This window comes from Centrocercus urophasianus, unplaced genomic scaffold (genome assembly GCF_019232065.1).
Source record: "Centrocercus urophasianus isolate 14NV4802_14NV808 unplaced genomic scaffold, USGS_Curo_1.0 seq_302, whole genome shotgun sequence".
Taxonomy (NCBI): domain Eukaryota; kingdom Metazoa; phylum Chordata; class Aves; order Galliformes; family Phasianidae; genus Centrocercus; species Centrocercus urophasianus.
The window spans coordinates 40,784-64,497 of NW_024884870.1; the positions used below are offsets into that span (position 1 = coordinate 40,784).

At 59.8% G+C, this 23,714-nt stretch overlaps 4 protein-coding genes across 4 annotated transcripts; 3 read left to right on the plus strand and 1 right to left on the minus strand.

Moving 5' to 3' along the window:
- Positions 1-287: 287 nt before the first annotated feature.
- On the plus strand, positions 288-5,237 carry FAAH2 (fatty acid amide hydrolase 2). Its single transcript, XM_042829297.1, has 11 exons — positions 288-485; positions 595-677; positions 772-902; positions 985-1,194; positions 1,319-1,438; positions 2,152-2,287; positions 2,750-2,867; positions 3,095-3,214; positions 3,497-3,608; positions 3,822-4,016; positions 4,444-5,237. The coding sequence occupies exons 1-11, from the start codon at positions 288-290 to the stop codon at positions 4,617-4,619; spliced, it is 1,599 nt and encodes a 532-aa protein (XP_042685231.1). The 3' UTR covers positions 4,620-5,237.
- Positions 5,238-6,041: 804 nt separating this feature from the next.
- LOC122165915 lies at positions 6,042-9,734 on the plus strand. Its single transcript, XM_042829299.1, has 7 exons — positions 6,042-6,301; positions 6,445-6,565; positions 7,175-7,350; positions 7,536-7,714; positions 8,015-8,168; positions 8,299-8,423; positions 8,899-9,734. Exons 1-7 carry the CDS (start codon positions 6,247-6,249, stop codon positions 9,526-9,528), a joined length of 1,440 nt encoding a protein of 479 aa, XP_042685233.1. The 5' UTR covers positions 6,042-6,246; the 3' UTR covers positions 9,529-9,734.
- A 3,101-nt stretch (positions 9,735-12,835) lies between these two features.
- On the minus strand, positions 12,836-17,806 carry LOC122165921 (chloride intracellular channel protein 2-like). The gene is made up of 6 exons (XM_042829308.1): positions 17,652-17,806; positions 15,420-15,529; positions 15,106-15,231; positions 14,536-14,642; positions 14,240-14,421; positions 12,836-14,156 (listed from the first exon to the last, which is right to left on the minus strand). Exons 1-6 carry the CDS (start codon positions 17,697-17,699, stop codon positions 13,995-13,997), a joined length of 735 nt encoding a protein of 244 aa, XP_042685242.1. The 5' UTR covers positions 17,700-17,806; the 3' UTR covers positions 12,836-13,994.
- A 925-nt stretch (positions 17,807-18,731) lies between these two features.
- Positions 18,732-22,527, plus strand: LOC122165914 (protein eva-1 homolog C-like). Its single transcript, XM_042829298.1, is given in 9 exon segments — positions 18,732-18,865; positions 19,875-20,074; positions 20,907-21,030; positions 21,138-21,290; positions 21,380-21,523; positions 21,619-21,690; positions 21,860-21,987; positions 21,990-22,049; positions 22,051-22,527. Coding segments are annotated over 9 exon segments (1,350 nt in total). The 5' UTR covers positions 18,732-18,789; the 3' UTR covers positions 22,444-22,527.
- The last annotated feature ends 1,187 nt before the right edge of the window (positions 22,528-23,714 follow it).

Sequence of the window (23,714 nt, forward strand, 5' to 3'; positions counted from 1 at the left end):
CTTTGCTCAGGGGGCGCTGAGGCCTTGCCCTGCTGCCCTGAGCTGGGGGTGCCCCAGGATACGGGTGGGCCCCGAGCGGTTGCGAGGCACCCGGCTCAAGGCTGTGGATGGACACGAAGGCGATCCACCCTGAGAGCGCGCCACACATTCCGCCATGTTACCACCACCACCCGTCACCGAGGCAACGCCCCCCCCCAACATGGCGTCGGCGCCGCGCCTCGCTGACGTCACTTCCGCCGGCATCCAAACCCCGCCCTCTCCCGCGCGGGGGGCGCTTCCGAGGAGCGATGGCGCTGTCGCGCGTGGAGCGGTTCGTGGTGCTTCTGCTGCGCCTCGTGTCCCGCGCCTGCCTGGCGCTGCTGGGATTGCTGCCCGCGCCGTCACGCACCGCCAGCCCCGCGCCAGGGCGCGCCGTCCCGCCGCCCCGCAGCGAGCTACTCCTGCTACCCGCCCGGGAGTTGGCGCGCCGCTTGCGGCTCCGGCAGGTGCGTTGCGGGGGATGTCCGGGTTATGCGTGCTGTTGGGGTCCCGTGTGGCGGTAGGAGCCCCGCACGGCCCCCCGCCGACCGCCCCGCACCCCGTCGTTGCTCGCAGGTGAAGTGCATCGAGGTGGTGGAGGCGTACGTGGAGAGGATCAGGGAGGTGAATCCGCTGATCAATGCCGTCGTCAAGGACAGGTAGGGCTCTGAGCACTCGGTGCTGGGAGTGCAGACGGCCCCGGGAACTCGTGGGGAAGCCTCTCCCCGTGCTGCTCTTGCTGGTTTGTCACAGGTTTGAGGAGGCCCTGCAGGAAGCACGCCAGGTGGACCAGCTCCTGGCAGAGGGCCGCACTGATGACAGCCTGGAGAAGTACCCCTTCCTAGGGGTTCCCTTCACCGTTAAGGAGGCTTTCTCCTTGCACGGTGGGTTTGCTTCTGCTCCTTTTGCAGCGAGCTGCTCCCTTGCGAGGAGCCCAGCAGGGCAGTGACCCCATCCTCTTTGCAGGGATGCCCAACACATCCGGCCTGGTGAAACGCCGCTGTGTCATTGCTGCCACGGATGCCGTCGTGGTGGGGCGGATGAAGCAGGCGGGCGCCATCCCGCTGGGGGTGACCAACTGCAGCGAGCTGTGCATGTGGTTTGAATCCAGCAACAAGGTGTACGGGTGCACCAACAACCCCTACGACCTGCAGCACATCGCGGGCGGCAGCTCAGGTGCGAGCAAAATCCCTTTGCTCTGTTTCTCAGCCATTGCAAACGTGTGGGTGCAAGGGGAATGTCTGCCGTGGGGTGCTGTGCTCTGTAAGCCACTGTCTTTGCTCTGTTTTCTGCCCTGCAGGTGGGGAGGGCAGCGCTCTTGCAGCCGCCTGCTCCGTGATAGGAGTGGGCTCCGACATTGGAGGCAGCATCCGGATGCCGGCGTTCTTCAATGGTGTCTTTGGCCACAAACCTACGACAGGTGACGCATGGAGGAGGAGAGTTGCGAGAGAACAAGCAGCTTCTTGCACGGGGCAGACTTGCTGTGTGAGCAGAGTAATGGGAAACCGCCCGATGGCAGAGCCTCAAGTGCAGGGGAGGTGGGAGGTGCCCCAGCCTCGGCGTGGGATGTGTTCCCAGGGCAGGGCTGCGCTGCGTGGGTATTTTCCTGGCAGCAGGGATGCAATGCACATTTGGCTGGGGTTAGGGGTGCTCGGCTCTGCCAGCCAGCTGCTTGCCCTCTTTGTTGCATGTTGGCGTGGGCTGCAAATACCCTGGTGAGCACTGCTGCAAGCACCTCCGAAACCCAGGGTACCGTTGTTGTCCTGAGGGCACCATTAGAAACACTGCAGCGTCATTGCAAAAGGCTGGAGGAGCATTGCAAGCACCCCCAAGAGCACCACTGCAAATGCTTGCAGTGGCATTGCAAACCCCAGAACACCGTTGCAAACCCAGGGGCACCATTGTAAATCCCCAGAGTGGCCCTGGGGACATCACCACAAACAATTGGAGCAGCATTGCAAACCCCAGGGCACCTTTACAAGACCCGGGGGCAGCTCTGCAGGCCTGTTGCATGCAACCCCTGAGCTGCAGCGTGGCGGCAGGAGACCACAGTCCCGCACTTCTTGCTCTATCTTGCAGCAGTAGCACTGGGACGTGGCATGCAGTGACCGACCCCTCTCCCCCTGCTTGCAGGAGTGGTCCCCAATGATGGGCAGTTCCCCATTGCGCAGGGGGTGCGGAGAAGCTTCCTATGCACCGGGCCCATGTGCCGCTACGCTGAGGACCTGGAGCCGATGCTGCGGGTCATGGCTGGCCCTGAGGTGCACAAGTAGGTTGCTGGCAGTGCTTCCAGCTGCACTTCCCGTTTGGAACCGGCTGTCCTTTTGTTTTCTGCTTGCTTTTTTCCTGTTGTCGCATCATGTTTTTCCATTCCGACCACCGTTTGGTCGCCACGCAGCTGAGCGGTGCTCAGTGTGCATGCATGCGCCAGCAGGAGCGGAGTGCAGGCAGGGCAGGTCCTGCTGCTTGCTGCAGTGCTGCTGCCTCAGCATTTCATTTCTCCTGCTGCAGTGCAGAGCTGCAGTGCTGTCCTTAGCCGTGGTGTCCCAATGCTGGGTGCATTGCAAACGATGAGGCGTTGCAGCAGGGCTGCATTTGCAGAGCCACGGTGGGAAAAGTGGGGTGAGCGGGTAGATGGGGAATGGGCAGCACCATCATGTCCTCAGGGCATTTCCATGCCTGTGAGCAGCTCCAGAGCACGGAGTTGCAAAGTGCCCCGTTCCCTTTGCAGGCTGAAGCTGGATGAAAATGTGTCACTGGAGAAAATCAAGTTCTTCTGCATGGACCACGATGGCGGCTCCATGTTTGTGTACCCGGTGGAAAAAGAGATCCTGCAAGCCCAGAAGAAGGTAGGAAGGAAAATGTGCAAGGACAACTTTCTGCATTGCAGCAGGAGCACAACACCCTTGCAAGCAGCACTTATAACTGTGTCCAAAGCATTGGGTGCAGTTTCTGTTGTAACAGGAGGTGCAGAATGCTCTCTGGCCCACTGACCTCCCCCCAGCCCCGATCTCCGTGGGTTTCAGCTGTGTGTTGTGTCCTGATAGATGCACACCCCTCCCTCTGTCCCCACCAGGTGGTGGAGCACCTGGAGAGCGATCTGGGGGTGCAGGTGCAGCGGGTATCCATCCACAAGATGAAGTACTCCTTCCAGATCTGGTCAGCCATGATGTCCTCGCAGGACAGCGACGGGACGGTGGGTGACACGTGGGGGGGCCCAGGGGGACACTGCAGTGTTTTGACCTCTTTGCAAAGCCACGCGGGTGCCAACTCCCTGCTGTGCATCTCAGGGCACGCTGCAAAGCGGGATCCGTGTGCAATAGCATCCCAGCACTGCTGGGTTGGCAGCACCGGGTTAGCAGCATTGCATCACCTCCCCAAGCATCACCTGCTGCTTTGCAGCTGGAAGGAGCCGCAGTGCCTGCAAAGGGAAATGCGTGCAGGGCTGCTGCTGCAGGAGGTGTGCGTGTGGTTGCAGGAGGCACAGTGCTTCACGGAGCTGCTGGGGGACCACGGGAAGCCGGTGTGGCCACTGTGGGAGCTGCTGAAGTGGCTGGTGGGGATGTCCTCACACACGCTGCCGGCCATCGGTAAGCATGGGGAGTCCTGCAGTTAACGAGGAGCTCTCGTTAGCGGCGCTGCGCTGCTGATTAATGAGTGCTGAGAGTGTTCTGCTCCGTCCTTCAAACTGTGGGTGGGCTGAAAGCCCTTCCCAAAGTGGTGCCCATAGGTGCTGTAGGGCACTGTGCCGCGTGCCTCACGCCTGGTGTAACCCACAGCCCTGTTCTGCTCTCACCCTGCAGCCCTGGGGCTGACAGAGAAGGTGATGAAACTCAGCCCTAGCCTCAACGCCAAGCTGGTCAGCATGGGGAAGAGCCTGCAGGCTGAGATGGAGAAGCTGCTGGGCCCGGATGGTGTGCTGCTCTATCCACCCCACCCCACCGTGGCCCCTCGGCACCACTACCCCATCTGCATGCCCTTCAACTTTGCCTACACAGGTGAGTAGCTCTACATGGGGGTCTCTGTCCCCAACGACAGCTTAGTGGAGGGGTCCTCTGCCTAGGACATGTGGAAGTGGGCATTTATTTCCATGTGACCTTGTCCAGAGGGATGAAGTGTGCTCTGGCAGCTGCTCCATGTCTTGGGATGCAGCTTGGAGCTCCCTATGTGGTTCTGCTGCATCTGGAGCTCCTCCATACCAGCACTGTGCTGTAATGCTGTCTGGCTTTGGGGTCATGTGGGGATGGTGCCTACAGCTGGGATTCCCCATCCCTGGAAGTGCTTTGGGCCAGCTGGGATGATGGAGCCTGAGCTGCTGGCTGGGCTTTAAACTCCTTTCCAACCTTCCAACCCAAGCTCGGAAGCCAGCAGCTCGGCTTGGGGTAGGGGAGGGGGATCTCTGATGCCACCTCTCCTTTCTTCCAGCCATCTTCAACGTCCTGGGGCTGCCCGTCACGCAGTGCCCGTTGGGGCTGAGCAGTGAGGGTTTGCCGCTGGGCATCCAGTTGGTGGCAGCCTCCTACAACGACCGCCTGACGCTGGCAGTGGCTCGCTACCTGGAGGAGGCGTTTGGAGGATGGGTACCGCCCGGCAAAGCTTAGCCCAGCCTCCGGGAGGCGGGGACGGAGGTGGCCGCGTTGCGAAAGGCGAGGGCAGGTGCCGACGTCCCGTAGCATCGTCATGCTGCGTCCTGCCCACGTCCATCCCGACACCCAAGGAAGTGCCCAGCTCTGTGATTCCTGCTGCTTTGAAGACGTGAGGGGGAGGAGGAGGCTGGCCGGAGCCGTGGCTGCTGCAGAGCTGGGTGTCTCCAGCTTCTCTCGTCTCTCTGTGCCTCTGGTTTGGGTGCCCCAGTGGTGCCCAGATCTATTCAGGGGTGTTCCCAGCCTTGCGAGCAAAGCAGGGGGTGCTGGAGGTGATGTCGGAAGTGGAAACGTGTAGAAGGGACGAGCGTTTGCTCCCGTGAGCCTTTGACAGCACCGAAGAGCTCTTGGAATGCTCTTTTCCCTGTGCTGGGATGGCTGAAACATCCCCTGCCCCATCCCTGTGGGCTCACCCGGTCCGATCGGCGTCCTGGGTACCGCCTGCCTCACTGTCATCCTCCCCAGGAGTGACACACGTGGCCATTTGGGCTGATGGCCGTGTCTGTCGGGGGTTGGGGTGGCAATAAGCGTGAGCTGTTCTCAGTGAGGATGCCATTAAAGTCCGTCCGTCCAGTGGCTGTGTGTCCTCGTGACAGCGCCGTGCCCGAGGAGCCCAGCCGGGGCTGCTCACCTCGCAGGGGACTGGAGGAGCACCGTGCTGTGCGCTGCGCACCCAACGCCGCTCAGAGGCGATGTGCTGGGGAGCAGAGGGCACTGCTGAGCTGGCAGCGAGGTGAGACGGGCAATGAGGAAGAAAAAGAGAAGAAACCTGACCCGGGGGTGGAATTTAAAAAAAAAAAAAAACACAACCACACCACCAAAGCACATCAGCTCAGCACCGTCACAGGACGCATCCGGGCGCAGTCGGGGCGGGCACGGAGCGCACTGGTGGAGGTGGGCCGTGCCTGAGGGCGGGCGGCCAGGGGGGAGGGGGAAAGGTTGAGCGGGGAGCGATGTGGGGTGCGGGGGGCGGTGGGGTTGGAGGGGTTGAAGGGGTTGAGGCTCGCACCCCTTTCCCCCCCTCCCCCCACGCGGCGGCACGGGGTGGCAAAACGGGTTGGGGAACAACGGGGAGAACGGAGCTGCCGCTGTACGCGGTGGGTCAGAGCGCGGTTGTAGGGAGAAGCCATCCCGTCGGGTTCGGGTGCTGCCCGGCTCGATGGGGTGCGGGGCTTTAGGGTGGTTGAGGAGCCCCGTTTCACCGACGGGACGCTCGTCCCCTGGTGTCCGGTCCCAGAAGGGCGGCACTGAGATGCCATCGCTTCCTGAGACGCACCCGCATCGGGTGGCACTGCCCAGCACCGGGCGGGCACAGCCGGGCGGCCGCAGCACGGCTCCCGTGGCAGCCGCGTGTCCCTTTGTCACCGCAGCCCCGTGGGGGTTTGTCCCCACCTCACTGCAGTGCACACTCCGAGCTCGCAGCCTCCGTGGGGAAGGCACAGCGCTGCGGCTTTGGGGACAAATAACGCCGTTGGGTTTCATTTCGTGCACTCAGGTTTTGGCCGCCCGTGGTGGTCGCTGGTGGCCCAAGTGCTCGGGCACGCCGAGGGACCCAGCGCGGCCATGTAGAGCAGATGGGGACGGGATGAGCCCTGCGCTGCGCCTGCTGCTGTCCCTGGCCAGCTGCGCCCTGCTGCGAGGTGAGCCCAAAACGTGCCGGGGAGGGCGGGTGCTTGGGCAAAGCCTTGCGATGGGCGCAGCGTGGCCAAGGAGGGAAGGGGCGTGCTGCTGATGGGGTGCTGCCGGGGGGAGCAAACAGCCTGACGTCCTTCTGCTCCCCCAGGTACACCGCTGCCCCCCCGGGGGGTGCGGCTGTGGGCTCAGAACTTCCACGTGCAGCTGCGGTGGGAGCCCGACCCGCAGGCACCGAACGGGACCGCGTACCAGGTGGAGTGGAGGAAGAGGTAGGTGGAGCCCGAGGATTGCTTCCCTGCAGCGAACATCCCATAATAACGCAGTGGCAGGGTCTGCTCAGGAGGGGCCCTCCTGGGTTCTGACCTCCTTCAAGGATGGAGGCGCCCCTTTCCCTCTGTTGTTGGTCGCCCCATTCCCTCTGTTGGTCCCCGTTGTTAAAATCAAGAAAAAGGGATTTAGGTTTCTTTTGGGTTTAGGCTTGCTGGTTTTTTTTTCCCCCTCATGCTTAAATGGAAATTCTTCAATCCATTCAATCCATCTTCATTTCAAATCACGCTTTCTGCCCTTCCACTGGGCATCACCAAGAAGATCATTGCTCCTCTCCGTGTGGATTGGGTCCCTCTGCTCCAAGCCTTTTGGGGCTGAGCCTTCCCAGCCCTCAGCCCCATCCCACAGATGCCCCAACTATCAGAAGCTCTCCCCTACAAGCTCATCCTCTTGGACCTTCTCTGGGCTCTCCAGCACTCAATAAGCCATTGCTGCTGCACAGGCGGTGCTTGGTTCCCCCCCAACCCCACACCTCACTCCCCAACCCCAGCTGGCCAGGCACAGTAGATGCGTGGTGGATTTTCCTATCCTGTCGTTGTTTCCATGGGCAGAACCTCCCGCTGGACCAGGGCAGACACCTGTGGGGGGAACAGCACTGGCTCATCCTGGGCGTGTGAGCTGCGTTGTGATGACATCCATGGTATCTACTGGGCGAGGGTGAGAGCAGTGCAGGATGGCGAGTCGTCCCCGTGGGTCAGTTCCAACGAGCTGCTGCCATACAGAGACAGTAAGGAGCCTTCATCTGTATTCCTGCTGCTCTTGGGGGGTCCTACAAGAGGTGGGAGAAGCATCATTCCCAGAGAATGATCGTTCCTGAAGAACTAAGACACCCATCTCCTTCTTTAAGGCACCCACCTCATGCTGTGAAGGGCTTCGTGCCACCTCCTCTTTATTTTTTCCCTCTCCCTACAGCAATTGTGGGCCCCCCCACCTTATCCTGGCAGCTCCAGGGCCACAACCTCAGCATTAAACTCAGTGCACCGCTCACCCCGTACCAGAGCAGGCATGGATCCTACAAACCGCTCAGCAGAGTGCTGCGGAAGCTGCGGTACCACCTGCGTCTGTACCATGGGGATGTGCTCCAGCAGGAGGTGTGTGGTGGGGCAGGGGGTCCAGGGGAGGGGGCACAGGGGTGCTCTGGAGCCCGTATCCCGTTGTGTTTGGGTGATAGCATGAGGGCTTGGAATTGGTGGTACCCACAAGGTTGTCCCACATGTGGACAAGAGGGTAGGAGATAGGGGTGGTTTGCATCCCAAAGATGGGTCTTCTGGCCTGGGGACCCCTTCCTTCTTCCAGATTGTGTGCATCATAAAAAATGAATGGTTATGGGATGAAAGCATCCCTTTGCCACTGTGTTACAGTCACTTGGGACCTTGGCCTTCTGCTTGCAGGTGCCCTGCAGGTGGACCACCAGGAAAGCATCGTGTACCTTCAGGTTCCTGATGCCCAGCACGCAGTACTGCATCCGCACGGTGGCAGTGGGCATAGCCCCACAGCAGAGCCTGGAGGCTGAGCAGTGCCTGGTGACACCAGCAGGTCCTGCAGGTGAAAGTTCAGTGTCACTGAGGACACATGGCAGGATGTGGGTCTCACAGCCCACGTGGAGCCCTCAGGTTGGGGCTGGACCCAGCTAGTGGGATGCCATTATTGGGGCTGATGGGGACTTTCCCTGCAGCCTTCCCCTGGGTGCTCCTGGCTGCGCTGGTTGCTGCCCTCCCACTGCTGAGTGTGCCTGCTGTCTGCCTGACCTGTGTGTACATCTTCCCGAAGTCCTCTGAAATGCACCTCCCAAAAATGCTGGTGAGTGACCACCTTTCACACAGGGCTCTTGGGGTCTGCAGCCCCGTGCATGCCGTGCTGCTTTTGGCTTTGCTGCGAGGGGTGCAGCCCCACCGGGGTGCCGTGGTTCTGCTGGAGCAGAGAATGTGAGCTCTATCCTTGGAGCAGCACCAGGGCGAAGCTGACCTGAAGTGTTCTCAGCTGTGTATCCCTGTTCCCTACGGCAGTGAGCAGGGACAGCCCGGCTCCTCACATCCCACTGCCCCCTGCATTCCCATATCCCAGTGCTCAGGGTGACCTGCCAGGCTAAGCAGTTCCCCATGCAGCACAGGGGGAGGCATCCAGCTGGTCAGCCTACCCTGCTGGTATCAGTGCCAAGGATTGGCTTCTGCACTGGGTTTGCTTGTGTGTGAAGGGGTTGCCCGGCACCAGCACCCAGCAGCGCTGTGGTTGTAGCACACCAGCGCTGATCGCTTTGCTGTCTGCTTCCCTCCAGGCTCTGCTGCCCAGCAGCTCTGCGGTGCCCACCCTGGAGCTGCAGGAGGATGCCCCAGCCCCACTGCTGCCAGCCCCCAGCGAGCACCCAGCACCCGCAGCCCCGCTGCTGCTGGGGGGGTGGTGTTTCCAGGAGAGGAGCGGTTACTGCCCCAATGGGTTTGGGATGGAGTGGCATGAGGGTAGGACTGCACCCAGCTCCCAGCCAAGCTCCTGGGCACCAGCACTGGAGGAGGACGAGGATGAAAGCGACGGGGATGCTGCGGCGGTGTCTCCAGCCAGCAGCGTGATGGATGGGAACTATGGGACATCAGAGACGTGGCTCTCCCCACACCTCCAGCTTTATTCCACAGCTCTGGGAGCAGGCAGCGGCCTTCTTCCTGCCCTGAACATCATCAGCTTCAGCCCTGGTGAGCTGCAGGAGGACACAGCTGGGTCCTGGGTACCACTCAGCTCTGTGAGGTTACCGGGGACCGAGCTGGGGGTGGATGACAGCAGCACGCAGCAACGGGGCTGTCCCTGCATGCTGCCCAGCTGGCACACAGGCACACCTCACGAGGAGGAGGCAGCAGCACCCCCAGAGCATCGCTTTGCCTTGCTGGGGGCTCCTGAAGCAGAGTGCGAGGAGTGAGAGCCACCACCCAACCCCCACATCTTTATTTATCCCCCTGTAGCTGTAGATGTGTGCGTGAATAGGGCACGGCCTGATGCAGATCTGTACATGTGCACACACAGACATCTCTCGGTTAGAGATTTTTTGGTATTTTTTTTTCAATTTGTCAGGACTGTGCAGTTATTGTTACTTTTTCAATAATACTAATTTATTGCTGAAAGCTCTTTGCCGTGCCTGGAACCTCTGTGCCACAAGGCACTGCTGCAACCAGAGGGTTCTCCATCCGTCCCTTTGTGCTTCGTGGCCCCGCTGTGCCGCCCGCCCCGGGGGGGTGAAGCAGCAGAAGAGCGTGAAACAGGAAAGGTGAGAGTGGAAAAAGGCGAAGCTTTGTGACATTTTGGCAGCTCGGCTCGGCGAGGTTTTGGTTTTGCATCGGCTGGGAGGTGTGAGGCATCGCGGAGCGCGGCGATGTTGGGGTGGTGGCGGTTTGAGCTTCTGACGATGCTGCTTCAAAGCAATGAGGAGAATGCAGCTGGCAACGGCTCCGTGTGAGAAACAGCCCGGCGGGGGATAGCAGAGGGTGTTTGTATCGCTCAGTGTCAGAGAGCTGAGCTCCATCCAGAGAGCGGAGAGCGGGGGCAGGGTTCTGCGGGGAGCAGCAGTCCTTGAGAGCAGCTCTGCAGAGAAGGACCTGGGGGTCCTGGTGGGTGAAAAACTGAACGTGAGCCAGCAGTGTGCGCTGCAGCTCAGAAAGCAAACGGGATCCTGGGCTCCATTGGAAGAAGGGCGGCCAGCAGGGGCACGGAGTTGATCGTCCCCCTCTGCTCTGCTCTTGTGAGGCCCCATCTGCAGCGCTGCGTCCATGTCTGGAGCCCCCAGTACAGGAACGACAGGGAGATGTTGGAGAGGGTCCAGAGGAGCCACAGAGGTGATCGGGGGGCTGCAGCACCTCCACTACGAAGACAGGCTGAGGGAGCTGGGCTTGTTCAGCATGGAGAAAACAAAGCTGCGGGGTGACCTCAGTGCAGCCTGCAGTTCCTAAAGGGAGCCTGCAAACAGGAGGGGAATCAACTCTTGGAAAGGGGGGATGACAGCAGGACAAGGGGAAATTGAGGGAGGGCAGATTGGATGTCCGGGGGAAGTTCTTTGCTATGAGAGTGGTGAGGTGCTGGAACAGCTGCCCAGAGAGGCTGTGATGCCCCGTCCATCCCTAGAGGTGTTCAAGGCCAGGTTGGATGGGGCCCTGGGCAGCCTGGGCTGGTGTTAAACGTGAAGGTTGGTGGCCCTGCATGCAGCAGGGGGTTGGGGCTTCGTGATCCTTCAGGTCCCTTCCAGCCCGGGCCGTTCTGTGATTTCCCATCCCACGTGCTGGGCTGGCAGTGCCCTCCTCTGGGCACGCCTGGCAAGTGCCGGCAGTCGGGAGGAGGCAGCAGAAGGTCAGCATGCCTTTGGGATCCGCACCTGGCATCTGATGGATGGAAACGGGATCGAGGTGGCTGTGGCAGGAGGACGGTGCTCCTCGACCCCATCCCACCCACATCTCGCTGCAGACCGCAGTGTTGATGTCTCAAGGCGCCTTCAGGTCGCTCTGTTTGCATTACTTACAGGCCTGGATGCGTGGATCCACGAGCTTTGTTTCAATGTTGCTCCCAGCCCCTCGAGAAGTGGGGTCCATCTCCGCAGCACTGCTCCCACCTACCCCAAAAGCCATGGGACAAGCTCTGCCCGTGCAGCACGCAGCCCCACCACGGCACGCTGCTGTTGTTTCTGGGAAACGAGCGGCCTCCCCTCTCTTCTCACTGCCTGGCTGACTCACGGGGACTTCCAGAGCTTTAGCAACTCCATCACATGTCTGACACAGGGAAAATACCCAAGCTGGGTGCTTGGGAATGCCTTCGGAGCCAGCAGAGCGTGGTGGGAGCTTGCTGGGGCTGTGCACAGACAGGCGCTGGAGGAGCAATGGGTGAAAGAGATTTGGAAAGCACCGCAGCCAGCTGGATTCTGAGGCAGGAGCAACTGGACGCCTCAAGCTGCACTTAACCCTTTGCAGCTGCACCAGCATGGCCTGCCAGGACACAGAGCTGACTTTCGTGGCAGAGAGAATCTCGGTATGGGAACTTTCCCCACCTGTCCTGAAGGCTGCAGATGCTGTTTGCCTCCTCACCACCTTCCATAGCATCCTTATCAGGGTCAATAAGTGAGCAGTGGGTGAGCTGGATCCCAAGGGTGATGATGATAATGTCCAGCTGCAGGCTGGTCAGTGGAAGCACATCTTACATGAGGACCAATGTTGTCCAGCAGCTCCGCTGGTGACCTGGATGGTGGGACAGAGTGCGTCCTCAGGCAGCTTGCAGGTGACAACAAGCTGGTGACGACAGCCCCACGGGGTGGTGCTGACATCTAGGGGGATCTGTGTGGGCTGGAATGAGGTCCGAAGGATTTTGTGGGGCTCAGCAATGAGAAATGCAATGTGCTGCCCCTGGGGATGGACAGACCCCAGCAGGACGCACTGGGGGCACCCCAGGAGGGTTCCCCTCCCCTTTGTGCAGCACTGGACCCAGACCCGACACCGACCCAGCTGGTGGGGCAGCTGTTCTTATGGCTGACAGCAGCCTCCAGCAGGACTCCAGCCATCCCAGAGCCTGGAGCAGGCTCTGATTGTGCCAAACAGAGAGAGCCAGGAACACCAAGCTCATGGCAGTGAGGGGTGCCAAGGCTCAAGGGCAGCTGGGCATGAAGGTGGGGTTGGTGTGGGGCCAATCACGGAGGGAGAGAAGTGCTGAGGATGCTCTTCAGGGGAGAGACAGAGCAGGACCCTCAGCAACTAAACATGAGGAGAGTGTGCCCGTGTCCCAGTGGGTTCTGGGACTCCTCCAACTGAGGGGCCACAGAAATCAAGGTTGCCCTTGGGGTGGATCATGGATTGAGGTGAAAGGATCAGGGATTGGGATTGAGGTTGGTCACACCTTGGGGTGGAGAGGCATGGATCATGTCTTGGGCAGGAGGGTGACCGTGGTGTGGGACAGAGGTGCCCACTGTGTGGACAAAGGCATGCAGATCTCTAACTGTGCTGCTAGAAATGACTCGAAAGGCTGGGGGGATGGGTGGGCATCACCCTTCCTTTGAGTGTTTTGCCCACAGCCAAGCAGTGCTGCAGCCCCTCACATCAGCAGCTTCACCTTTCTCTTCCTGCTTGCTTCTGGCAATGCTGCATCACCAAACGCAGGCTGTGAGAGAAGCCCTGCATGCATGGGAGGTCCCTCTTTCCCTTCTTCCCTCTACCCACCTGTGCCCAGAGGCCACGTGCTGACAGTACACAAGCAAGGCGTATTAAAATAGAGTTTATTGCTGTCTTTAGTTACAATAAAAAAAAAAAAAAGAGAGAAAAATCAAACAATACCAAACAACCCAAAACTCATCAATATAAAAACAGCAGTCCCCAAACCCTGTGCTACCAAAAGCAGGCTTGCAAGGACACACCTTTTAGTGCAAAGAGGGAGGTGGCAGTGAGAGCTGGCGGGTGGCTCTGCCAGCGAGGGTCTGCATGGGACCCTCACACTCACTGTACAGTATTTGTTGCTGGCCGTGGGGGCTGGAGGGGGTTGACTGTGTTGGTGGGAGCCCTGGGAGGATCTGGAGGCATGGGGAGGGAGGTTGGGGGTTTGACTTCTCTGGCAGTGGAATGGGAGGAACAATGCTAACCAGGGAGCGCGGGTAGGACCAAAGCTGTCCAGGTATCTCCTATGGACACAGCAGCTTTTGCCTGGGGCTGCATTGCAGAAAGCAGAAGGATGCTCTGCCCTGTGCCTCTCTCCAGGTCAGGTGGGGAGGGGCTGATGCAGAGCAGGGAGGTGGAGCTGCATCTCCCCTGGGGCCCTCCAAGATCTCAGAGCCAGTTGGAACCTCGCAGCCAGCGCCAAGTGCTGGAATACCCCGGAGCTGCAGATCTCTTAGAACCCACAAAGCTCTTCTTTCCCAGCCACCAGAAGATCCCTGGTGCTGTCCCCAGCATCTCCCTGCCCTGCTGTCCAATTGAGGAGATGGATGCACGCTGTCGATTATTGCCACAGATAAATTGTAGGGGAAGAGCTTGTTGGAGCCTGGATGCCTCAGGAGAAGAGACTGCCTGAGCACAGGTGGTGGTGGGACCCTGTAGGGACGTGCCATCTCTTCCATCTCTTCCATCTCTTCCATCTCTTCCATCTCAGGGACACACTGGGAGATCTCAGCTCTTCCACAACAGGCTGGTGCTTGACTTTTCCCATCGTGTGCCATGTGAATTGTAGGGGTGGGGACACGGTTCCCCCCACAGCCACACGGTGACCAGTCCATAGGTACGGTCCGCGCTGGTGGCACGTGGGGGCTGCAAAGCAAGGCGCTCTTTCCAAAAACTGGGGTGCAGGGATGCCACAAACCCCCCCTCCCCCAGCCCCTCTGTTGGCCAGGGTTTGGTGGGAGGTGAAGGACCGACGTCCTGCAGGGGGCTAGGTCATCTTCCTGGCCACGCTGGCATAGGTGTGCACGATCTCCTCGTCTGCAGGACACGTGTGGCTGAACTCGTCACAGGCGTAGGCGTTGTTGAGGTAGCGCCACACACCCGTCATGTCAGCTGGGATCTCGAAGTCGCGGTACTTTTTGGCTGCAATCTGGAGGGAAGAATGAAGCTGAGGCCTCACCAGCACCACTGGGTGTGGAGAGGACACCAGATTTGGCTCTGGGTGCCCCTTACCTTGATGATGTGCAGCTTGGGCAGCAGGTTGCAGTCAGCCAGCGTCAGGTGGTCCCCATCCAAGAATTTCCTCTTGGAGACGGTGATGTCCTCCATGCTGTCCTGGTCGATCTCCTCAGGCAGTGGGGTGGTGAGGTACTGATCCAGCCGCTGAAACTCCCGCAGCAGAGCCTTCTCCAGGTCTGGGTGGGTAGGGAAAAGCATGGCATCATGCAGGGGCCCGGTCCCCATCGCCCCCCCTGAGCCCCTACCAGGCTGTGCTGAAAGGAGCAGAGCCCTGGGTTCCCCAGCCTTACTGCTATTTGCTTCCTTGCGTGAGTTCTTGATGTACGCCGAGAACTTGGCAAAGATGTCACTGCCCACGTCGAAGGACTCCTTGTATTTGGGGCTCAGATGCGGGTACCTGGAAAGAGATGCTGAGGTCAGCTGAGGACATCTCATGCCTGGTGGTACCCACAGGTGGCACAGGAGGGGGCTGAGCAGCTGCAGAGCTTTAAATAACTGCAGCTGCTTCGTTAGCACGGCTGTTTGCCATAGGGAACAAACTTTGGGGCTTGGAGACGCTACCCCAGGGTGCTGCTCGAGGCTGACGTGTGCAAGGAGGATGACGATGAATGCACTCAGCATTTCCTCTTTTGTGCAGGGCGTTTGCTTTGGCAACGAGCAGGCAGAGGTGGGGGCACCTCCTGTCCCCTGACAGCAATTGCCATCGCCAGCTGCAAAACCACCATCTTATCCTCACCCCCCCCCCTCCTGCTGCTCATCCTCCTGTTGTTCCCTGTCCCATGCTGTCCCCCCACCCCGGATGCTCTCCTGCCTCAGTTTCCCCATCCGGCCAGCCCTGCTCAACACGGGTTCGCAATTACATGGGTGGGCACAGGGTCTGCTCCAGGAACTCCTCGATCTTGATGAAGTCGGTTTTCAGCTCCCGGTTGAACAGCAGGAAGGGCGGGTTGGTGCCTGGTGCTAAATCTTTTAGCTCTTCGGGTTTCCTGGAGCAGAGAAAGGAAGAGGGAAAAGCTGGGGTGAGCGCAGCGGGAGCGCCCTGCTCGCATGCTGGGCCGGGTTTGGGCTCTGGGAAATGCCTCCCCCCCAGCTTTTTGGTGTCTCAAACCCATGTGTAAGTGATGCACGTGGCTGGAGGGCAGGGACTGACCCCAGCACGGTGTTGGCACCTCACCTGGTCATGTCCACCGTGGTGACGTTGAACTTCACCCCTTTGAGCCACAGCACCATGAAGAGGCGCTGGCAGAAGGGGCAGTTCCCAATGTTCTCTCCATCCAGCCCAGCCTGCGGGGAGAGCAGAGAGGTCAAAGCCTGCCCTGAGGTGAAGCCAGGAGGAGAGGAGGAGGAGGTGGAGGAGGATGGACAGCTCAAGGGAGAGGAAGGGAGGGTCAGCTTGGCTGGGACGCCAGGCTCAGAGGGGAAATGTGCTCATGTTTGCCAGGAAAAGCACAGCTTGTTTTTGTCTGCTGCACTGCACAGCCTTAAAGCAGCCAAGCGAGAGGAGTGAGCATCGCCCACCCCAGGGAGGAGAAGGGGTTGGGGAGCACAGCCACCACCACCACCTGGAGGAGAGTTTGGGATAACGTTGGGGTGCAGGTGTCCTGAGAGGAGCTGGCAGGTTAGAAAACAGCCACCCTACTCTTATGCCATCAAACATCTCTGCTCCCTTTCCCCTCTCCGCAGTCTCTACAAGCCAACACCAATGTCATCCCTTGGAGCACCTCCAGCACTGGTAGCTCAGTGAGGCTGTCCTGAAATGAAAATCAGGATGGCCTCTGCAGGAAGCAGAAAATAAACCTTAGCCAAGCCCATCTGAGGATGCTCGGAGCCAAATGTTATCAGGAGGAAGCTCCACTAGCACTCATGGCACCAAACAGCAGGGAGGGGAAGTCATTGCTCTTTGCTTCCCCCTCCAGCAAGAGCTTCTTCCTCTGCTCAGCAAGAGCTCCTGTGGCTCCCCACTGGCTGTGCCCACTGCTTTTCCCTCCAGATGATGCAGAAACCCCTTCAGATGATGACAGAAACCATCTAGATTGTGGAGAAACCCTTGAGATTGTAAAGAAATCCATCCAGATGATGAAGAAAACTCTCCAGATGATGGAAGAATTCTTCTTGATGATGGAAGAACCCCCGCAGATGATGGAGAACCCATCCAGATGATGGAGAATCCCTCTAGATGATGGAAGAGCCCCTCCAGACAATGGCAAAGCCCTGAAGATGATGGAGAACCCATCCCGATGATGGAGAATCCCTCCAGATGATGGAAGAACCCTTCCTGACGATAAAGAACCCTTCCAGATGCTGGAGAAACCCTGCAGATGATGGAAAAGCCCCCAAGCCAATGGACGAAGGCAGCCAGGGAGGTGCAGGCTGTCAGCCCCTACCCGAGGCCCCACGCCTGCACGAGGCATCAAAACCCCAAAGTTGCTCACAAGTTCCGGTGGTTTAACGCAGAGTGAAGCAGCACGAGGAAGAGGGAGCACTCTGTGAGCTGCATCACCCCGACATCCCCCAGACCCACCCGAAAGATCTCCCTAAAAGAGCTGGGGGGCACATCGGGGTGGGCTGAGCAGTGACGCCGCGCACGGAGCGCATGGAGGGCGATGCGTCCGTCAGTTTGCCAACGGATGTGCAAGAGGGGGTTTTTGGTGCTAAATTAAGATTTAGGGGAAGTCCTGAGGCCGCCAATTTGTTTTCTGTTTCCCTTCCCTCCAAAACCCCCCTCGACGTGCTGCCGCCATCACAGCAGCCGTGCGCACGTCTTCCTCTTCCCAAAGCCATCCTGGGGCAAAAAGAGGTGCAGAAGAGGAGATGTGAGACCTGAATCCTTATCCTCAAGCATTGCTCTGGGCTCAGCCTGGGCTGGGTGTCTGGGGAGCGTTGCTTTGGGGAGAGGGGATGGGGGTGAAGCCCGTAGTAACACTTCCCAGTGCTGATATCCAAAGAGGGGAGCAGGGACGGCGCATGCGGCTGCAGATGTTTGTTTGGAGCAGGAGTGTGGGAATGTTCCCGAGGAAACACTTGAAAAATTGCTCAACAGAAGGAAGGAAAGGAAAGAAAAGGAAAGGAAAGAGAAGGAAAAAACCAGCCCATTTTCTAGTGAATTATCCTCAAGGCTGACCGGAGGAGCTGCCCCATCCCACCCACGCCGGGGCACCCGCTCCATTTCCCAGCCCCACTGCGTTGTGCTTCCACCCTCCTGTTGCTTTCCCAGCTGGGTTGCTTGTTGCTCTTCTGCAGCTGCTCACCTCTCTGCTTCTCTACAATCACAGTTTCCAAGGGATGCACGACCACCTCTGGAGCGGAGCATCCTCTGGAGCTCCCCACGCCACCCAGCTGGCTGCCGATCCACAGAGACACCCCAAATCCCCACCACCCACATGCAAACAGACCTGGCCAAACCCACCTTGACAAAGAGCTCAATCTCAGGCTCCTTCACCGGCCGGCTCTCCATAGCAGGGATCGCAGCGGGGGGACACAGCACACTCACTGCTGTGCTGAGTTTCGCCTGTGCTCTGCGGCGCGCGGCTGCTGCACCTCGGGGTGGGCTGGGACTGGGGCTCGCCCTTTCCTTCCCGTCCGAAGCGGGGAGGAGCGATGGGGTGCAAGGAGGGGGAAGCTGCGGGGCCTCCCAGCTGTGACTCAGCACGCATCTATCAGGGAGGCACTGACGGGTCCCCAGCCAGGCTATCGCGCCCTCCCAGGCGTCTCGATCACCTCTCCAATGGGAATAGGGTTATTTTTTTGTACAGGAAGTGTCTTCACCACCCTCCGGTTCTTTTTTTTCCCCTCTCCCTGAGTTTCTTGCTGCCGTCCCGCTGGATCCCACAGATACAGGACGTGAGCACGATGCCACGATGCCCACCCTGCTGCAATGGGGGTGTGGGGCTGCATGGAGGGCAAACCCGGCCGCTCGCCACCACCTCCTCACAGACAGCCTTACACAGGAAGGCATTGCAAAACACCCATTCCACGGCCCCATTCCCGGAATTTGGGCTGTTTCATGGGAAAGATGCCCCCCCTTGCTTTCCTCCCCAGGATGCCTTTGGGTGGAGCTGGCTGCTGGGGTGAGCCCAGCAACGTGCCATGGTGCCGTGCAGCCAGCACCAGCTTTGCACAAAATGGGGTTTTTATTGCGCCCCATTCACCCCAGCTTGGATAAGCTCAAAACTTTTTGCAAACAATCTGTGAATGAAGAGAGCTTCCTGCTGCTGCTAAGCACAAGGCAGCCCTTCCCTTCCTCCCCAGCACTCAATGACCGGACATGTGCTGCGACACAGCCTGCAGCACGCGTGTATCCTGGCCATAAGCAGAAAGCGGGGTGCAGGCTGGGGACCCCACTGCCCTCCTTCATCTGCTGCACAGCCCTCAAAAACACATCCTCTGCTCCCGGTGGCACTTGTCCCCGTGCTGTCCCAGCTGCCCAAAGCGGCCTCAGTCGCTCTGCAGTGCACAGAAGGACCCATTGTCACTGCTGTGCCAGCCCCCGCCCCGGCGCCAGCTGCTGCAGGGACCAGGCGGTGGCAGAGAGCACTGGTGGCACCATGGTGGCCACGCTGGTGGTGGCCCTGCTGCTCCTCTGCCTGGCTGCAGGGACAGAGGCCAGCCCGGAGCTCAGCGGTGAGTGGGGCGCAGGGGATTTGGGGACCACGAGGGGTGGGGTGTAAGCCAGGCTTGGCTGGGTAGCTTGTGGAGTGTGGGGGATCCCATGGGAGATGCGCTGGCTCTGGCCCAGCACCTAAAAAGCTGCTGTGGGGCAGGTGGGGAGGATGTGATTTCATCTGGGCAGAGCTGACGACACAACTCTGGGTCTGAGTCAGTCACACCACGAGGAGAATCGCCCACAGCCTCCCTGCTGATGCTTCACCCCCCAAAAAAACAGCGTCTGAGCGAGAGTGTGTCAGTGCTGGGTGGAGGCACTGCAATGCCTCTGCCACTGGAGGAACCTCTGCTCTAAAGCACAAACCCCATCCACATCTCTGCCGTCCTCTTGGATGCTGCTGGCCCCTGGGAGCAGCGCTGGCTGTGGCTGATGAAGGGTCGGTGGCCATAGGGGAATTGAAAGGGGCTCTTTGTGCGGTTGAGCCTGGCACTGGTTTGTGGATGGAGGGACAGAGGGACAAGCGTGGGGCTGGGAGCCAGCCCTCCCACCTGCTTGTGTTCATCTGGGGGCTGGGGAGCTGCTGGCTGTGCCCCGCCATCCCAGCACCCTCCATCCTGCATCCCCGCGTCCTGCATCCCTCAGCAACCTGCATCCTTCCCTGTCCTTCATCCCTCAGCGTCCTACGTCCCCCAGAGCCCTGAATCCTGCCTGGCAGGAAGGCTCATCACCCTCTCCCCACCCCCAAGCCTCCAAACAACAGAGGGAAAGCACCAAGATAAGTTGCTTTGGGACACAAACTACACAGGATTAAAGGAGAGAAACACCCCACGCTGGGAATTCAGGATGAGAAGCGGGAACTCTGCCCACCCAGAAGGATGTGGGCTGGGAATTTCTCATCCATTGGGTTCTTCCCATTTCCGGTGATCATCTCCTGGTGATCTTTTCTTAGTGACTGACCACCTCTTGGTGACCATTCTGGCCATCATCTGCGATCCCTCCCCAGCTCACTGCTGTGTCCCCCTGCAGGGTACCTACGCAAGGTGCTGCGGAACCACACGGTGCACACGTGTGATGGGGAGCAGCTCCTCATCCTGTGCCCTCGCAAGACCACCATCAGCATCCTGGGTGCCTTCTACGGGCGCCGCGTGCCCAGCCCCAACCTGTGCCCCAGCCCCGGCAACGTGTCCCAGGAGAGCACCGAGTGCATGTCACCCACAGCCCACCTGGTAAGGGCAGCGTCCCGGGACATTTGGGGTCGTGTGTGCCTGTGCTCTTGGGGCATTTCTAGGAGAGCAGGGTGCGTGGGATCCCCTGTGCTGAGTCGCAGCGAGAGCAGCCTGGGAAGTGGCGCTGCTGCAGCTCAGCCAGCACCAAAAGCCAGCGTCCCCTCAACGTCCCCTCAACGGGGACGGTACCAGGTGCGGCGTGAAGCCTCGTCCCCATCTTGCGGCCGTGAGCTTGCATTGCACGGGGCCGTCCTGGAGCGAGGCTGGGGCTGCGAGGGCGTTGCACGGAGCTGCAAGACATGCGCATGCCTGCAGGGGTGTTGCGCAGAGCCCTGTGTGCGCGGCTGCGCTTGCAGACGTGCTGCATGGAGCAGTGGAAATGTGCACAGCTACCTGCAAAGGCGTTGCATGGAGCTATGTCAGTGTGCATGAGTATTCCATAAAGCTGTATGAGTGTGCATGCCTGCACGGGCATTGCATGGATCTTTGTGGTTGTGCGTGCTTACGAGGGTGTTGCTTGGAGCTGCGTCAGTGTGCCTGCCTGCATGCATGGATCTTGCAGGAAGCTGAGTGTGCACGCCTGCGTGCTCGCAGCATAGACATTGCACGGAGCAGTGTCTGTGCACGCATTTTGTGCTGCAGTGCAGCTGTGCGTGCCTGCCTGGGCACCATGCACAGTCTGATTTGGGATTTGGACACCAAAATTGCCCACAAGACCACGTGGCCACTGTGGGGGCGACAACAGCCACAGGACAGAGGTGACAGCATAGAGGTGACAACGGCCCGGCGTCCTTCCACCAGCCTCACACCCGCCCCGCTTTGCCCTTTGCAGAAGCTTCTGGCTGAGTGTCAGGACCAGCAGTGGTGCCAGTTCTCGGTGCACAGCCAGGTGTTCGGGCCGGATCCCTGCCCCGGCACACACAAGTACCTCATCGCATCCTACAAGTGCCGGCCAGGTGGGCAGCACCCACGGGAAGCCAGGGCTGGGCAAGAGGAGAAGGTTTGGGGTGTCACGCTGGGTCACCCTAGGGTATCACCCTCTGCCCACCTCCTCCCTCCCCAGATAACCATCGGGTGAAGACAGTATGTGAGAACAACGAGCTGAGGCTGCACTGCAGGCCGAAATCCGTCCTGGCCATTTACTCTGCACACTACGGACGATTCCTGAGGGGCAAACCTGAGTGCGATGCCCCCAACGCCGGGGGACCCCATATTGGTATGAGGGGGACGGGGTCGCAGCCCGAATGGTGGCTGAGAGCTGTGCTTAGCGCTGTGCCGATGGCCAGAGGTCCCGTGTCCCTGCAGAGTGCCTGGCCCCAGATGCACTGCGGAGGGTTTCCAAGAAGTGCCACCGCAAAGGGAATTGCACAGTGACTGCTGACCAGGCCAACTTTGGGGACCCATGCCTGCCCGGCATGAGGAAGCAGCTACGGGTGTCCTACACCTGTGGTGAGAGTGGGACTGCGGGGCTGGGGAGGCTGTGTGTCCCCCACCCCTGGGGACAAGTGGGGTGGTGACACTTGGGATGGCGTATCTCATTGCAGTGCCCAAGCAGCTGCTGGAGGAGGTGGGCCCAGACACCTCGGATCCCTTCCTGCTCTCAAACTACATGCACGGTAATTTGGGGAGCAGAGGGGAAACCATCTGGTGCCCCATAGGGATGGAGAACCTCATAGCAATCCACCTCAGAGCAAACAAGGGTGTTTTCTGCTGGGGAAAAGAGGGGGTCTGGCACATAGACACCCCAAGGGGAGGCGGCCCTTCACGTCCCCTTGTTCACTGCAGGTGGCTGGTACAAAGGGCCCAGGTTCTCCAGGCTCCGGGAAGACCGGATGATTTTTACTAGCTCCCTGGCAGCTTTTGCCCACCTCTGGGGTACGTGGCCCCAAAGTATTGGGTTGGTGGGGGGGGTTTCCAGGCCCAGGCACCCTGTGTGTTGCAGCAGGGCGTGCACCCCGATGCCTCTCTTTGCTCTTTTCCCCCCACCAGATGTCCCTGAAAAAGTCGCTCTCTACTTTCTCTGCGGGGTGTCGGCGGGCCTCGCTCTGCTGCTGTGCATCGTCAGCCCCAAGGCTGCCTTCCTGAGGGAGGCCAAGGAGGTTCTGCTGGGCCCCGGTGGCCGCTCAGAGGCAAGCAGGACCAAACTGCGGGATGAGCAGGATGAAGACCTGCCTGACGACAGCTCCTCCGACTCCTCCTTCCGCCGCCTCACCCGCGCCTACCGTGCCACTGAAAGCATCTTCGGCCCCGAGCTGACGGCAGCCATGGAGGGAGCGGCCGAGCAGCAGGGCCGTGGTGGGGAGGAGATCTGGATGCCCAAGGAATCCAGTCCCTACACCATCCAGAAGATCAAATCGGCCACCAAGTAAGGAGGTGAAGGACGAGGCGCTGTGCCGGGTGCAGTGTTGGCTCTGTGCCTCCATGGCTGGACGGTGAACCCTGCTTACTGGGGAATGGGCTTGCTTTTTTTTAGCAAATAAAAGCAGAAGCTCAGAGTTCAGGAAATGAAGCTGTCACACCCAAGCTCCTGCCAGCGCATCCCCAATGGGCTCTGGGTCCTGGGGAAGGGGGGATTCCCACGGCCCTGAAAGGACAGTGGGGGACGCATGGTCTGCAGCCACCTACACTGCATCACCACCAGCTCTTATCCCACTTCAGTCTCTCCTCTGCCATTAACAGTGGAAAGGGGAGGAGGAACAAAATGTTGAACTCCAATCCTGCTCATGCTGCTCAGCTCCGTGCGACTGGCACCGGGCCACGGGGAGCAACAAGTCAGGCCTGTTTGAGCCTGGGAAAGGGAAAGCATTTAGCTTGGGAAAGGAAGGAAAACCCATCTCTGTCCATCCCACAGATGATAATTCTCGCTCCTCCTCTCAACCCTGAGGCTGTGCCAGGGCAGCAATCCCAGAGCAAACACCTCCCAGCAGATGCTTCTCATCCTCCCCATCACCTCCAAAGCACCCAAGAGCCTCCCGAGGGCGGTGCTGCAGGGACTAGAAATTCCTGCTTCCCCCCATCAAGCCAGGCAGACACTGACCCGGCCCAGGCAGCTCACTGCTGCACAGCTGCAAGTTGTTGGCTGGGGATGGAACCCCACAGGTGGCTGCACCCGTTTCCCAGGTGTGGGTGTGGTGTGGCCCACAGGATTTCTGTGCAGGGAGCACGGCCCTCAGGGCTTCTCCTCAGAGCAGAGCCGAGCTCGCCTTCGTTCAGGCCTCAGAGCCTCAGGGCCAATGGTGGGAAAAGCTATTTCATCAATACAGGAACCGTGTAAACAAGAAAAGAGGGCGACTTTTCACATAATCTAAGAGCAACAGGACAGGGGGAGGTTTTCAGTCGGGCTTTAGTGGTAGCAAAGCTGCAGACTCAGCCTGTGTTCACCACAGACACAGGGCCTCATTAGGCCTCGCTGGGCCCAAGCACAGCTCTGCAGCCCCCCCGATGGAGATGCAGCCCCCAGAGCTTCCAGGAATTCGGGCCATGTGTCAGAAAAGATGTGTGGAGGCCAAGGAGGTCATGCAGGGCGCTAAGGGCCTCGCTGCGCTGCCGGCAGCGCATGGCACCCCACCGCCGCCATGACACCGCCAAGCCGCCATGACACCGCCAGGCCGCCATGACACCGCCAGGCCGCCATGACACC